Raw genomic sequence first — 13,644 nt, 5'->3', positions numbered from 1 at the left:
AAATATCTCATTTAGTAGTTTTGTTGATGTTAATGTTGATGTTAAGCTGTGGCATGAGAAGCAAGTTGCAAGTTTGATTTCCTCCTGCTGGCAGACAGACCTAAATACCATTTATTCAAAATGCCATGCAATTACATTACTCTCCTTCGGTTCCATTCCAAAAAAAACTTTATCAGTAACAGTTAATCATATGGAATACTTTATAGTTGAAAGCTAGTACAATAGCAAACTCCATTATAAATCAGGGTCTGCATCAATATGTAAGTGTCATCATTATTAAAAGATTAGTTTGGAACAGGAGTAAGTCATTCAAGGCAGTTCACAAAGAATCATTTCATCCTTTTGTAAACCTGATCATCAGTATTTAAAACAGAAGTTGAATAGGAACTCTCGAGCTGCCTGTAGAACACAATCGAATACAAACACAGCAATGAAGTGAGTCTCATCCATGGTTGGGGTATAACTTGCATTAACAATTGGTGGAAATACTAACCAATGATAGTTTAGTGAGGGCAACAATGACATCTAAGATGTCAGTGAGAGATGATACCAATCAAGCAGGTATTAACCAAAGAGATTCAAAGATGAGAAAGAAATAGAAGCTTAAAGGGGAGGGGAAAATAAAATTAATTTAGATAAATTCGAAAGTGAGAAAGAAAAGTTAGAGGAAGTGACAGAATCATTAAGAACAATTCATGTTTTTGTCATTTAATCTCTTTTGTCTTTGATCCTTGATCCGTTGCAGACCACTTCTTGTTTTCCTTCTGCCCCTCTTTTTTCTTCCACGTTTGATGACAGGTCTTTCTCCACAACCGCTGACTAATCTACCATGTGTTTCTAACATACCTGCTTTAATTCAGATTTGACGCCTCAATTATTTTTTAAACTTTTGAAACTTGTGGTATCAGCTGTGCAAAGAAAAGCACTGATATCATTAAATGAAAATCAGAACAAAATGCAGCTGGGCCTGACAGAGAGGTAATAGTGAACTCAAATATAAATTTAGTTTCTCTTAATTTTCAGGTCTCCAGACCTAGAGTTTTAGCTATTTCACTTCATAATGTTGCCTGACCTGCTGAACATTTCCTGGATTTGCAGTTTATAACGTAAATATCAGTTGATCATTCAACATATACACTCAGTAGCCACTTTATAAGGTCCATCTGCTCGTCAAAGCAAATATCATCAATCATGTGGCAATAAATCAATGCACAGACATCGTCAAGAGGTTCAGTTGTTCAAACCAAACTACAGAATGTGGAAGAAATATGATCAAAGCGACTTTAACTGTGGAATGATTGTTGGTGCCAAATGGGGTGGTTTGAATATGTCAAGCAGCTGAATATCTGGGATATTCACACACAACTGTCTGGAGAGTACAGAGAATTGTGTGAAAATTGAAAATATCCTGTAAGCACCGTTTCCATGGGTGAAAATGCATTGGTAATGAGAGAGGTCAGAGGAGAATGGCCAGACTGGTTCAAGCTGACAGGAAGGCAACAGTAACTCAAATAATCAGTAGTGTGCAGAAGAGCATCTCCGAATGTACAGCATGTCAAATCTTGATGTAGATGGATTACAGCAACAGAACAGCATGGACATACACTCAGTGGCCACTTCATTATGTACAAGAGGTACTTAATCTTCAGTTCAGGTATACTCAGTGACTACTTTATTATGTTTGCACAGTCCTGGATTATCCCTAATGATCTCTGTGCTGAAGCAATACTTGAAGTACGTCACTTGGTACTTCAAGAGATTTAAAGAAATTGAATTAGCAATTATCATCTACTAAGATACTGTACTTGCATTAATATTTATACCCCTAACTTTCAGCTGCATTTAGTAGTCAACTAATATGAAAATTGGGCCTTAAAATATTTCTAAGTAGATCAGTTGTTTTGCAATACATATTTAGGAAAAATGACATGACAGGAATAGTGAGAATTCACGTTAAGCATGGGCTGTGCCCACTACATCTGCAGTGCAAGTTGGAGGAACAGTGCATCTCATTAAGAGCTAGTAAATTCCAACACATGCCAGATTAATGGAGGAATTTTGCTGTACAAATGAAAGCTTCTAGCCTACTCATAATGCTGAATGTAAGTTGGTCTTAAGCACAGTGCAGTAATATACACTGTACAAATAAACTAATGGAAATTGTAGGCATATCATTTCGTAGTGCTGGGTAACTACTTTGATCTGATGCACTGAATGTGCTCTTAGAAACAATTTTCAATGTCACTGTCGTTGCAACTGAAAATGTTAAATCACAAGTTTAACTGCTACCTCAACAGGCTGTAATTGCATGCTACAATTTATCCAAATAGGGATGGCACTCTTCAGTTTCTAAATGTACAATCATCCCACCTTAATAATGATAAATCAGATTCACAATATGTCAGGGGTCATTTGCAGAGCTTCCGTAACCTTGCCAGCAATTGCTATTGTTGTGCCATCTTAAGCCTTTCCCTGGGTTTGAGGACAATTTGTCTCTACTCAAGCATTCTGTGTTTTGAGGTGGTTAATGAGGCCACTGCAGACCTTTCCACACAATGGGCAATTGGGTAGTTTTGCGATGGCCCATTTTTTTCTGCACACACTCAAGGCTTTGTTATGCTGTCGATACATAGTCATGGTTCACAATATTATATTGATATTTCTTTGCCATTTTGAGCAGGGATTTCAAAGAGCCAGTGGGGATGCTGCATTTCTGAGGACGAGAGCAAATTTCCTATGCAGGGTCTCGGTCCAAAAAGTCAGAAATTTATCTCTCCCAACTGAAGACTGGATGGTTGAACTACAGAAGAGTACAACAGTAATACTTCTAGAATGAGCATGATGGAAAAGCAAGGGCACTGGTTTTTACTTTATTATTTAGAGATACAACACAGTATCAGGCCCGTTCTGCCCAAGGTGCTCCAGCAGCCCCATTCCACCCACGTGATTCATTAACTTACTAACCTGTATATCTTTAGAATGTGGAAGGAATGTGCTAATTAAATTTGCTGATGACACATTGATTGGCCTCATCTCAAACAATAACAAGGTGGCCTACAGGGAAGAAGTCATCTCTCTGACACAGTGGTGTCAAGAAAACAACCTCTCCCTCAATGTCACAAAAACAAAGGAGCTGGTTGGGGATTACGAGAGGAATGGAGATGGGATAACCCCTATTGACATCAATGGATCTTGGGCTGAGAGAATTAACAGCTTCAAGTTCCTCGACATCCACATCACCGAGGTCTCTCGTGGTCTGTACTCACCAGCTGTGCGTTGAAAAAAGCACAACATCGCTTCTTTCAACTCAAGACAGTTGAGCAAGTTCGGTATGGGCCCCCAAGTCCTAAGAACTTTCTAGAGGGGCACAATTGAGAGCATCCTGACTGGCTGCATCACAGTCTGGTAAGGGAACTGTACCTCCCTTAAATACAGGACTATACAGAGTGGACAGCCCAGTGCATCTGTAGTTATGAATTTACCATATTTCAGGACATTTACAAGGACAGGTGTGTAAAAAGGGCCAGTAGGATCATTGGGGACCCAAGTCATCCCAACCACAATCTATTCCAGCTGCTACCATCTGGGAAGCAGTACCGCAGCATAAAAGCCAGGACCAACAGGCTCCAGGACAGCTTCTTCCACTAGGCCGTCAGACTGATGAACTCACACTGATTTGAGTGTACTCTTTATGAGTGACTGTTCTATTTATTACAAATTATTATAAATTACTATGATTGCATATGGCACATTTACATGGAGGAATAACAAAAGATTTTTACTCATGTATGTGAAGGATGTAAGAAATAAAGTCAATAAAAACACAAAATGCTGGCAGAACTCAGCAGGCCAGACAGCATCTACGGGAGGAGGTAGTGACAATGTTTTGGGCCAAAACCCTTCATCAGAAATAAAGTCAATTCAATTTGGAAACCGGAGCACGTGGAGGAAACCTATGTGGTCAAGGACAGAACATACAAACTCCTTCCAGACAGCAGCAGGAAATGCAAGCAAAGCTATTCTAATATTCCACAAGTATTTGAAGATAAATATTTAAGATATTCATCATATATTAACTTAAGAATCTTTATGCTTGCAGTGAGAATACCTTTAAATCCATTGTTCCTGTGAAATTATTTTGAGTGCATCAAGTGAAAAACAGTCTTGGGAAGACACATAGAAAGGTCAATAATGCATAGACAGACTTGCTCTACACTCTCCCTGATCTTTTTCTAACAGTGCCTATTTTGCTGCTACAAGTTTTTATTTATGATTGCAACCAAGTTGTATATTGATTGTAAACACAAAAGATTCTGCAGATGCTGGAAATTCAGAGCCACACACCAAATGCTGCCAGACCACATCTATGTAGGGGACAGGGGAGAAAAGAGAATGAGCTGAAGTGGTAAAGCAGGGGTCATCATTAGGTTGATTATTCTCTCAAAACAGCAGAAATTGTAGACTTTAATGGAAGGGAAGCTGGTTTGCCTGATGGACTGGGCCACTTTCACAAACCTCTGCAATTTCTTGTGCTCTACGTAGAGCAGTCGCCATAGTCAAACTGTTATGTATCCAGACAGGATACTTCCTCCGGTATCTCTGTAAAAACTGATGAGTTAAAGAGTTCAATGCAAGTTTATAATCAAAGTACATACATGTTACCATATACTACCGAGATTCATGTTCTTGTGAGCCTTCACAATAAATACAAAGAAACACAATAGAAATCATGAAAACCCGCACACAAGCAATGTGCAATAAACAGGTATTAATATTGAAGTAGTAAAATGGATTCAACAGTGGCTGGATGGGAGATGCCAGAGAGTATTCGTGGTGGATAACTGTTTGTCAGGTTGGAGGCCGGTGACTAGTGGTGTGCCTCAGGGATCTGTACTGGGTCCAATGTTGTTTGTCATATACATTAATGATCTGGATGATGGGGTGGTAAATTGGATTAGTAAGCATGCAGATGATACTAAGATAGGTGGCATTGTGGATAATGAAGTAGGTTTTCAAAGCTTGCAGAGAGATTTAGGCCAGTTAGAAGAGTGGGCTGAAAGATGGCAGATGGAGTTTAACGCTGATAAGTGTGAGGTGTTACTTTTTGGTAGGACTAATCAAAATAGGACATACAAGGTAAATGGTAGGGCATAGAGGAATGCAGTAGAACAGAGTGATCTAGGAATAATGGTGCATTTTCTTTCTGAAAATGGCTGCTAAAAGAAGCAGTTCAGTGTTTGGAACCTGTTGACTAAAAGAAATAGAAGTCATCACATGGATTTCTGAAGGATTATGAATCCATTTTCTCTCATGCAGCACTTTTTTTTATTATTTATGTAAGGATTTGTATAGGAACTTTACATATTCATTCTTTGAATGTGAGCAGCTTTGGTGATGTTGCATTTATTATCCATGCGATAAATCCTGCAAAGGGACTGACCAAATATTTCATTAATAATATTTATTTTAATTGATGAAATCAATAGAATACAAGCTTCAGTTTCCCGTTGCCATATCAGAGAAACCAGCAGGAATTCAACAACCTCAACAGTACAAGATTTCTCATTTCTGCTCCTCTGTCCCACACAACACCCACCCCAATTATTCATTTCACAGGAATGAAACCATAGTCAGTCGTGTAGGATACTGAACCTGAAGCACATTCAAGAACATCACATCCAAAGTTCTTCTACTCTTTAGGCATGACAGGAGTTAGGGACGCACTCTTCAGCATCTCTCTCTAACCCCGCTAGCCACAGCTCTTGGACTTTCACTGCAATGGAATTGAGAGCAAGATAAAAATAATGACAGGAGTTCAATCAGTGGCAAGGGAATAAGGATTCCACCTCCCGTTCATCTGTAACTAATGATGACGATCCATTCCTCAAATACCAAATAATATTCAAAGATCACATTTCAGACAATATCTCGTACTATTGATGAACATATTGGTAAAAGTATATTTGTTGAGAATAAGATGACAATTTCCTATCTGCAGGACTCTGAATCGATGCATACAATTACAGAATTATTCTAGCACAGTAAGAGGCCATTCAGACCATCAAATGTATCCCAGCTCCCACCACATCAAAGTAGTCAATCCGATTCCTCAGCCTTTCTTTAATTGTTCAACAATATCCAATTGTGGCTTTGATCCTGTTTCAATGATCATCACTGGTGGCAAGTTCCAGATCACAACTCCATTCATACCGGCTCCAAATTTCAACCCCATGTCCCCTGTTGATGGAACCACCTGTAAGTGACAAACCAGTAATCTTCTCATATGCCTTATCAATTCCCTTCTGCTACAAAGTGAATCACCCAGATTCTTCATTATTTCGTGGAAAACCCTTATCCGTAAAACCATTCTGTTAAGTTTTTTCCTCTAATTGCTGACTCCATTACTGAAACACAATGGACATGGAGGGTCTCACTACAACTGACTCAGTAAAATTCTCTAGAACCTCTGGAAATGTAGGCAAGCCAACATCTGTGTTTGCTCCCTCGCCAGCATTTCAGCTCTGCGTACCTTCAACTGCTCTGTTGACACAAGGTTTCCAGAAAGTGAATTCTACTGAGTTCCAGGAGAGCAGAAACACGACATTTATAATTCATCCACAAAAAGAAGGGAATTTCTAATCTGAAACTACTCAAAATGGAGAAGACATTTGAAGGGTCCCATTGGAGGATCCCAGACACCATGTACATACAACTCTACCAACTGTTCCCACTATTGTCCTAGAGCTGGCATTGTATTGTTCTTTGCTCTTTGATTGGTGTCCTTCTGCATAAGCCAACTGCATTTGCAGGACTCCCATATTCTCCATCACCATTCCTCAGATGAGTGATACCTATACCCTCCTCCTACTAGGCTTCTATTTCAGCCCTACCATTCAGGTTGAGTAAACAACCAACTCACTCCAGCATTTGCAGAGTCTATAATATCACCGTAATCAAAAAACAATCCACAGAGTTAAAAATCATGCATTAAAATCCCACTTTAGTCCTGGTTTATAAAATGATATAGAAAGGAACACAGCCACAATTGTTTGAACAATGCAGATTTAATTCCTTGCCATAGATTTGGGTAGCATTTATATATACAAGAACATTAAAATTAAAAAGTTATGTATTACATAATTAATGAAATCAAACATTGATACTAAAACTCAACATTTTGAAGGTATGGTATGATTCCAATGGACATACTGACTACAACTGAATATGAAAATAGAGCATTCACAACGTAATGCTTTGAATTAGTTTAGATCTGGTCCCACTGAACATCAGTGACCAAAAGTGTCAGAATCCTTTGTGATCTACAATAGATGGCTTTCTACTGAAATTATAACATTATAAAGGACAAATGCGAGGAAACTCCCAGAATACTACTTTAGTTTATTATGGTAACTGTACATTTTCTTTAATCATAACAGGCAGTACAGTATACATTGATAAATCACAAACTTGTGATGTAAAACATTTTTAAATTAATCTACATTTCAAAAATGACACAAAACATACCATTCTATTAATCATAATGTACTGAAGGTGAATAGCTGCAAGCTTTCAGAGGAACACCAGTGAATCCTTTTCATTCCTGTGGATCCATGCTGAAGTTAGGCACATAACTGAACATCAACACTCTCTGTGCAGATCATTTTTGACCTTTTCTGATGCATCTGTATGACAAAAGATAACACAGAGAATGCATTTTAGTGTGTCTGAGATAGCCAACAACGTAGAAAGCATTGTGCGCATTTAAAACCTAATTATTCTAAGTAACAATAATAGAATTGCAGTTGCAAAAATATAATTTGGTTGCTTCAGTGGCTATGAATATAATGTGACATGACAACATATTTCCCAGGCTAGAATTGTTCGATTTCTGGTCTCAACTATACTGGATGATGCCAGCAGTCTACTGCAGGGTATTTCAGATTGTTGTGTGTCCCTGGGCTTTGCAAGTGTAAAACAGGAACAGTGAAATTATAAAATTCATCTAATATCCCAGTGGTATGTGAACACATGTGGGTATTTTAGCCAAGGTACCACAAGGAAAAATTCCACCTTTTCCAAACAATCAGTGACTCCCTAGTGTTGGGTTGTACTATTCAGTTGAGACACACTCGGGCTATTGGATCCAAGTCTGCCAGAAGCAAGAATCTAGTCTAACAGTGGCAGGGACAGTGGATACTGTCATTGCTGAATGGAGCCAAGTACAAGAAAATATTCCTATTAGATTTATTCAACTTCAAAAATTTAGTTAGAAGTAATACAATTCACCAATCAGGTAAATAGCTGACTATTATTCAATATTAGATTCTTTGACCACAGCCAACATTTTATTCTGATTTCTATTTTAATCCTCTTCAATTTCTCAACTAACTCCTCTGTGCCATACATTTTTTTTTGTTTAACAAAGGAGAAAACAGGTGCAAAACTTATGCCAGGCATCATGCCCCCAAATTATATTCTTTTAGGCTCACAGACTAAAGAATTAATTTATTCAAAACTTTCTAAGCTTCAAAAATCCCTCTGGCAACAACATTAAAACACACTTTTAAAATGATAGCAACAAGAGTAATTTTGTTTCAAATCTGTAAAAAACCTTAATTCATCACAAGCAGGATTCATTCAACACAAAGCATGATAAAGCTTCTAAATCTTACCATAATACTTCTGGCTGAACTCCAGTACTCTGTGGCTCACATCTGCCAAACTCCGCCAGCTCCTGCTCCAGAATTTTGCTCGAAGTACATAAAATCCTGAAGAAAAGTTATCAATATTTACAGTTGAATTGTTACATTACTGACAGTCTTTAGAAAAGGTTCAAAGACAGAAACCTTAGTCATTAACACTGCCATCAAAATTCTGTCTAAATAGAGAAGTAGCCTCTAAATGAAGCATCTTCAAAGGCTGGTTAACTAGTGCAATGGAGGGGTTAAATTAATTTGAGTTTAAGCAGTTTTAGAAAGGAGTGCACAAAAGAGAGCACAAAAGAATAAACACATTGGTGCTTGAGAAATATTGCCAGTTAGGCTAAAATGACTTTAAAATCTATTTGTGCAAGGACACAGATTGTGGTAATTAAAGATGAAAAAAAACTAAGATATGTATTGATGCCAGCAAATGAAAATAATCTCAAACATGGGAAGAAATGTATACTTAATACTCCCAAGGATAGTCTTCAGAAAGTATGGGAGTTGATACTGATGGAAAAAGACATCAAAAGTCAAGATCCCTGGACGACCAAAAAAAAACACAATTTACAGGAGCTTAGGATAAACACGTTGAATGCAGTAGTGAAAAAGAAAGAGACATAAAGATATATTTATAAAATTAGCATGGTATACAGTGCTGCTAGAAAATGTGTGAACCCTGTAGAATTTTCTCTATTTCTGCATAAATTTGATTTAGAACTTGATCAGGTCTTTACACAAGTGCTAAAACTAGATAAATAACAAAAGAATTATACTTGTTCATTTATTTATTGAGAAAATTGATCCAATATTAAAGGCATTTGTTAGAAAAAGTATGTGAATTTGTGTGGTAATGTTTTCTACAAAAGCTATTTGGAGTCAGGTGTTCCAATCAATGAGATGAGATTGGAGGTATGGGTTGTAGAGGTGCCCTGACCTATAGACACACAAAGTCAGGTTACTGACAGAGCTTACTATACTCAAGAAACATCTGTTTATGCATACTATGCCTTGATCAAAACAACTTTGAGGACATCAGAAGAAAAAGAATTGTAGCGATGCAGAAAGATGTAAAAGGGGATGAAAGCATTTCTCAAGAACTGAGTGTTTATCAATCCACAGTAAGAGGAATTGTCTACAAATGGAGGGAACTCTGTACTGTTGCTACTCTCCCCAAGAGTGGGCCCCCTGCAGTGATCACACCAAGAGCACAATGTGCAATGCTGAAGGAGGTGAAAAAGAACCCAAGGGTAACAGCAAAAGACCTGCAGTAATCTCTAGAACTTGCTAAAGTCTCTGTTCATGTGTCCACTATAAGAAAAACCACTGAACAAGATTGGTGTTCATGGAAGGACACCACAGAGGAAACTGCTGCTCTCCCCCAAAAAAAAATCATGGCTGCCCATCTCAAGTTTGCAAATGACCACCTGGATGTTCTACAATGCTTCTGGAACAATGTTCTGTGGGCAGATGAGACAGAAGTTAAACTTTTTGGTAGAAATGCACATTGCTATGTTTGGAGGAAAAAGGGCACTGCATGCCAACACCAAAACTTCATCCCAACTGTGAAGCATGGTGGAAGGAGCATCATGGTTTGGGGCTGCTTTGCTGCCTCAGGGCCTGGACAGCTTGCAGTCGTTGAGGTACCAATGAATTCCAAATTGTATCAAGACATTTTACAGAAGAATGTCAGGAGTCTATCACCTGAATCTTAATAAAAGTTGGATGTTGCAACAAAACAGTGATCCAAAACACAAGAGTAAATCAACAGAATAGTTTAAAATGAAAAAAAGTGTTTTACAATAGCCGAGTCGAAGTGCTGACCTTAATCCTTTAGAAATGTTGTGATGAATCTGAAGCAAGTAATTCATGCAAGGAAGCCCACCAACATCCCAGAGTTGAAACAGTTTTGTAAGGAAGAATGACTTAAAATGCTTCCAAGCCAATGTGCAAGGCTGATCAACAGTTTCCTGAAAAGTTTGGTTGTCATTATTGCTGTACAAGGGAATTGCACCAGTTACTGAAAGCAAAGGTTCACCCACTCCTTCCAACAAATATGTAATACTCATAATTTTTCTCAATAAGTAAATGAACAAGTATAATGTTTTTGTGTTATTTATTTAATTGGGTTCTCCATCTAATTTTAGGTCTTGCGTGAAGATCAGTTTATTTATTATGTCATTAAGTATGCAGAAATAGAGCAAATTCTACATGGTTCACAAACTTTCTAGCACCACAATATACGAGGGGTGATTGATAAGTTTGTGGCCTAAGGTAGAAGGAATCAATTTTAGAAAACCTAGCACATTTATTTTTCAATATAGTTCCCTCCTACATGTACACATTTAGTCCAGCGGTCATAGAGCATACGATCCCTTCTTTGTAGAAGTGGTCCACTGCAGGCGTGATTGTTAAGCTCATGGGCTAAGGTAGAAGGAGATGAGTTATTAACTTCAAACTTTCTGCATAATCACTCAAAGAGTTGAACTACACGTGCATGTAACGAGAGCGCCTTGGACCTCCAGGTGGTCCACAGCAGGGGTGATTGATAAATCTGTGGCCCAAGGTAGAAGGAGATGAGTTATATAGCTCTCGTTACATGGATGTGCAGTTCAACTCTGAAAATGCAGGAAGTTTGAAGTTAATAACTCATCTCCTTCCACCTTAGGTCACAAACTTATCAATCACCCCTGCTGTGGACCACTTCTGGAGGTCCAAGACACCGACTTCTACAAAGAAGGGATCCGTATGCTCCACGACCGCTGGACTCAGTGTATAAATGTAGGAAAAATAAATGTGCTAGATTTTCTAAAATTGACCCAGACAGTGGAAAACATCCTGTATTGTCCCGGTACCGAAGAAACCACAACCAAAGGAGTTGAATGACTTCAGACCTGTTGCCTTGACGTCGCACGTGATGAAGACCATGGAGCGGCTGATAATACAGAATCTGAGGCCACAAACCAGGCACGCCCAGGATCCTCTTCAGTTTGCGTATAAGGAGAAGGTGGGAGTGGAGGATGCTATCACGTATTTGCTGCACAAATCACTCTCTCACCTAGATGGGGTCAGTTGTGCTGTGAGGATTACATTCCTTGACTTCTCTAGTGCCTTTTAACACCATCCAGCCCAAGATCTTAAGGCACAAACTAACGGAGACGGGAGTAGACTCTCACATGGTGGATTGGATAGTGGACTACTTGACAGATAGACCTCAGTATGTGCGGTTGGGAGACTGTAGGTCTGACACGGTGGTCAGCAGCACAGGAGCGCCGCAGGGAACCGTACTCTCTCCGGTCCTGTTCACCCTGTACACATCAGACTTCCAATATAACTCAGAGTCCTGCCATGTGCAGAAGTTCGCTGATGACACGGCCATAGTGGGGTGTGTCAGGAATGGACAGGAGGAGGAGTATAGGAAACTGATACAGGACTTTGTGATATGGTGCAACTCAAACTACCTGCGTCTCAATATCACCAAGACCAAGGAGATGGTGGTGGACTTTAGGAGATCTAGGCCTCATATGGAGCCAGTGATCATTAATGGAGAATGTGTGGAGCAGGTTAAGACCTACAAGTATCTGGGAGTACAGTTAGACGAGAAGCTAGACTGGACTGCCAACACAGATGCCTTGTGCAGGAAGGCACAGAGTCCACTGTACTTCCTAAGAAGGTTGGCGTCATTCAATGTCTGTAGTGAGATGCTGAAGATGTTCTATAGGTCAGTTGTGGAGAGTGCCCTCTTCTTTGTGGTGGCGTGTTGGGGAGGAAGCATTAAGAAGAGGGACGCCTCACGTCTTAATAAGCTGGTAAGGAAGGCGGGCTCTGTCGTGGGCAAAGTACTGGAGAGTTTAACATCGGTAGCTGAGCGAAGGGCACTGAGTAGGCTACGGTCAATTATGGATAACTCTGAACATCCTCTACATAGCACCATCCAGAGACAGAGAAGCAGTTTCAGCGACAGGTTACTATCGATGCAATGCTCCTCAGACAGGATGAAGAGGTCAATACTCCCCAATGCCATTAGGCTTTACAATTCTACCGCCAGGACTTAAGAACTTTTTAAAAGCTATTATTAATGCTTTTTGAGATAGTGATTTAGATGCATATCATATTTTTTACTGAGTTAAGTATTGTATGTAATTAGTTTTGCTACAACAAGTGTATGGGACATTGGAAAAAAGTTGAATTTCCCCATGGGGATGAATAAAGTATCTATCTATCTATCTATCTTCTACCTTAGGCCACAAACTTATTAATCACTCCTCGTATAAGGAAACAGCGGAGCTTCAAGAGTGGGAAATCAGTTGTCAGGTGAAGAGCTGGGATCTGAGTGGAAAAAAGTGGTCACAGTCCATAAAAATGTTTTCCATCACATATCACAATGGGAAATTAAATCACAGGTTTGTTAAAGTAAATCATACTTGATGACTGTTTTAAAGTAACAGAGAGGCTTGATAAGATTGAGGGTTGTGCAATTGATGTTTTGCCAATGGGCTTTCAAAGGGCATTTGATAGGCAACCACATAAATCAGTGGAAAATTGAACCACATGGAATTAGAAGGCTGTGGTTGACAAATTGAAGGTGAAGATTTCTGATGGTGAACCACTGCTTTTTATAAACTAAAATGATATGTACAGCCAAGAATCCCAGGGAACAATTTTAGTCATGACTATGTCACTTCAAAGTTTGCAGTTAATGATAAGTTTATAAACAAAGATAATAGCAGAGTTGAACATAAGGCAGATAGAATTAAATGCAAAGTATAAAGTAATTCATCATGATCTGATGAATGAATAGTAATTTAAATCAAATTTTAAACAGAATGCCCAGAGTCTACTGGGTTCGTGCCATAATAATCCTAAAATGATCACATTTGCCACACAGATTCCAAAGTTCAAAGTAAATTTATTTTCAAAATGTCACCATATACAACACTGA

The 13,644-nt window shown here is 38.9% G+C and overlaps 1 protein-coding gene across 6 annotated transcripts in view; it reads right to left on the bottom strand.

Annotated features, from left to right (window-relative positions):
- Window positions 1–7,045: 7,045 nt before the first annotated feature.
- LOC140726640 (phospholipid scramblase 2-like) overlaps window positions 7,046–13,644 on the bottom strand; it is a 67,758-nt gene continuing 61,159 nt past the window's right edge. For all 6 annotated transcript variants that reach the window (XM_073043269.1, XM_073043266.1, XM_073043267.1 and 3 more), the window contains exons 10-11: window positions 8,673–8,768; window positions 7,046–7,682 (exon numbers count right to left, since the gene is read on the bottom strand). In XM_073043269.1, the coding sequence (XP_072899370.1) occupies window positions 8,709–8,768 (60 nt within the window). In that variant the 3' untranslated portion in view covers window positions 7,046–7,682; window positions 8,673–8,708. The remainder of the gene's footprint in view (window positions 7,683–8,672; window positions 8,769–13,644) is intronic.

The sequence above is a fragment of the Hemitrygon akajei genome, chromosome 4 (assembly GCF_048418815.1).
Source record: "Hemitrygon akajei chromosome 4, sHemAka1.3, whole genome shotgun sequence".
Taxonomy (NCBI): domain Eukaryota; kingdom Metazoa; phylum Chordata; class Chondrichthyes; order Myliobatiformes; family Dasyatidae; genus Hemitrygon; species Hemitrygon akajei.
Note: the sequence above shows the minus strand (reverse complement) of the source record. Positions and strands in the feature narration are given on the sequence as shown.